General features: G+C 42.1%; 1 protein-coding gene across 1 annotated transcript; it reads left to right on the plus strand.

The window, feature by feature from the left end:
* The first annotated feature begins 289 nt into the window (after positions 1-289).
* Positions 290-2345, plus strand: GJA10 (gap junction protein alpha 10). The gene is given in 6 exon segments (XM_006109864.3): positions 290-396; positions 791-1192; positions 1195-1261; positions 1263-1634; positions 1636-1970; positions 1973-2345. Coding segments are annotated over 5 exon segments (1239 nt in total). The 5' UTR covers positions 290-396; positions 791-933; the 3' UTR covers positions 2179-2345.
* Positions 2346-3037: the final 692 nt, after the last annotated feature.

Here is a 3037-nt window from a genome sequence, read left to right on the forward strand (position 1 = left end):
CTACTCATGTCAGCTATGTTTCCATTTTTTTCCAGGTCTCAAGTTTGCTAGAGCAGTTTATATTTACTTTTCCTCTAAGTTAGCAAAGCTTCCATGAAAACATGTAATCATATGTCTTATTGCTTATTGTTTCTGTGTCTTCTTAATCTTTACTGCTATTCTTTGCCAGTATCTGAGGGTTTATTTGGCTGCTTTCTGTTTTCCTCATTTGTACTTTTAGTCTTGAGTGGGAGCCATGGATAATATATAACGAGGACCTTTGTTTTTCTGCTGATGATTATTCCTGTGAGAGGAACTGAGTTTTAAAGTGAAAAGACAATTCAGCCCACTGTTATTTATTGATACCTTCTATGTGCAAAGATCAAAATGCTACAACCATCACACAACTCATGTTAGGTACAGTGCCACAGTAAGAGTTATTTAAGATCATGTAGGATGTATGGTAAATGGGGCATCTCAGATGATAGAAAAATGAGTAAAATTGTGGAATAGATGGCATTGTATAAACATGAGGGCCAATGCATATGTCAGAATGACAGTCAACTTTGTGTGGGAGAGAACAGGATAGGAAGGATATTGGATCAGATTGTGGAGGGTCGTTAGTGTTTTTTCAAAATTGGATATTCCCTGGAACCATCCTATTTCATCAAGCATGGTCCACAAATATTAGGGCTGGGAAACCATTCACAGTTTTACTGGTATGAAAAAACAATCTGCTGTTTTAATGAGCCTGAGTCTTTATACATTACATCCAGGGGTGCTATTAACCTCCGTGTTCTCTATATTTCAGGCATTAGTCTCTTACCATGGGGGATTGGAACTCATTGGGTGACATTCTAGAGGAAGTTCACTCCCACTCAACCATCATGGGGAAAATCTGGCTGACCATCCTCTTCATTTTCCGAATGCTGCTACTTGGTGTGGCTGCTGAAGATGTTGGTGATGATGAACAGTCAGCCTTTGCCTGCAACACCCAGCAGCCAGGTTGCAACAATATCTGTTATGATTGATGCGTTCCCTATCTCTTTGACCAGATTCTGGGTTTTACTGATCATCTTCGTATCTTCTCCCTCTCTGGTGTATATGGGCCATGTCCTTTATTGACTCAGGGCCTTTGAAAAGGAGAGGCAGAGGAAAAAGTCACACCTTAGAACCCACATGAGGAATCCAGGGCTGGAATTGGAGGAGCAACAAAGGATAGAGAACTGAGGAGGTTACAAGAGCAGAAGAGGATCCATAAAGTCCCTCCAAAAGGATGTCTACCGCATACTTGTCTTACACATCTTGATCAGACCTGTACTGGAAGTAGGGTTTATGGTAGGCCAGTATATTCTCTATGGGTTTCAAATACACTCCCTCTACAAATACACTCAACCTCCATGCCCCAGTGTAGCGGATTGCTTTGTATCCAGGCCCACAGAGAAGACCATTTTCATGCTCTTTGTGCACAGCATTGCAGCCATCTCTTTGCTCCTTAATTTACTGGAAATATTCCATCTGGGAATCAGGAAAATCAGGAGGGCACTTTATGAGAAGTCAGGCAATGAGGGCATTGACGATGAAAGGGCCCCTCCATTTCATTTGAGAAAATATTCAGTGCCTCAGCAGTATATGATTTGCTCCCCTTGTATGAAAGAATCTACTTCAAGCCAACAATCAGCAACAAGTCATCCAAGTCAGTGTGCCGAAGTCTAAAGCCTTGTGGCAAATCCCACCACCCAAGCCACTTGAGGTAGATCCTTGTGATAGTGAAAAGGACTGGGCTGAGAAAGGTCAGCACAGCGGACAGCTCCACGTCCACCCATGTCCCTGGGATGACTGTGCTAGAATTCAGCACCCGGGACAGCAACCTGACCATTCTTCCTTTGGCATACAGAATACCATGTCCCAGTACTGGCTAGGCACAATGATGCCTTCTAGACATTGTCCATCCTATGTAATAGGAACCTGGGAACAGTCCCAGGACTGGCAACGCGCAGGGAGCCTCTCACAGGTTTGCACAGTCACTGCAGAGGCAGCGATGGCAGCGTGAGAGAGAGTGGAGTCTGGACAGACAGATCTCGCTCAGGCAGTCGCAAAGGCAGCTTTCTGTCCAGGCTGCTATCTGAAAAGGGACAGCTACACAGTGACTCGGGTAGCTTCAGTTCTCGGACTAGCTTGTGCTTTCTGCATCAGTAAAACAGCCCCTTGCTCTGCCTTCAGCCAATGGGCACAGAACATCAATGGTAAGTAAAGACAGACTGACTGATCAAGGAACTATTACAAGAAGTGTTCCATTTTGGCCCCTTCTTAGCCTTCCATTTCCTTCTTCATGGTGTGTATATGTCTGTGTTGAGAGAGAGGGAGAGGAGGAAGGGGAGGTTAATTTATAGAGAGTTAAATTCATTCATTCAAGAAATTCAACTCATGAAATAAACTTAATTGAAAACTTTATATCCATCTGACTTTTAGGTGCTGGGTGTGTAAACGGATAAAATACCATCTCTGCCATAAAAGGGAAAGCTAGGTAAACATGTAAATGTGATAATGTGTAAGGTGCATGATATGGAGGTGGGCAAAGGAGGGAGTGGTCACTTCTTTATGGACCGGTCAGGAAAAGCTTCATAGTTTTTACTTTTCAATTGCAGTTGACATTCAAGATTATATTAGTTTCAGGTGAACAGTGCAGTTATTAGATAGGCATTTATATAACTTACAAAGTGGTTATCCCCAATAAGTCTGGTACTTAGGTGGCACCGTGCCAAGTTATTACGATATTATTGAGTAGATTCCTTAGGTTGTACTTTACATTCAAGACTATTTTGTAACTGCTAATTGTACTTTTTAATTCCTTCATCTTTTCACCCAGCCTCCATTCCCCTTCCACCTGGCTACCCTGTCTGTTCTCTGTATCTATACATTTTTTTCTGTTTTGTTTGTTCACTTATTGTTTTTTAGATTCCACATATAAGTGAAATATGCTATTTGTCTTTCTCTGACTTATTTCACTTATAATTCCTCTAGGTTCATCCATGGTTGTCACAAATGCTAAGATTTC

The sequence above is a fragment of the Myotis lucifugus genome, unplaced genomic scaffold (assembly GCF_000147115.1).
Source record: "Myotis lucifugus unplaced genomic scaffold, Myoluc2.0 scaffold_96, whole genome shotgun sequence".
Taxonomy (NCBI): Eukaryota; Metazoa; Chordata; class Mammalia; order Chiroptera; family Vespertilionidae; genus Myotis; species Myotis lucifugus.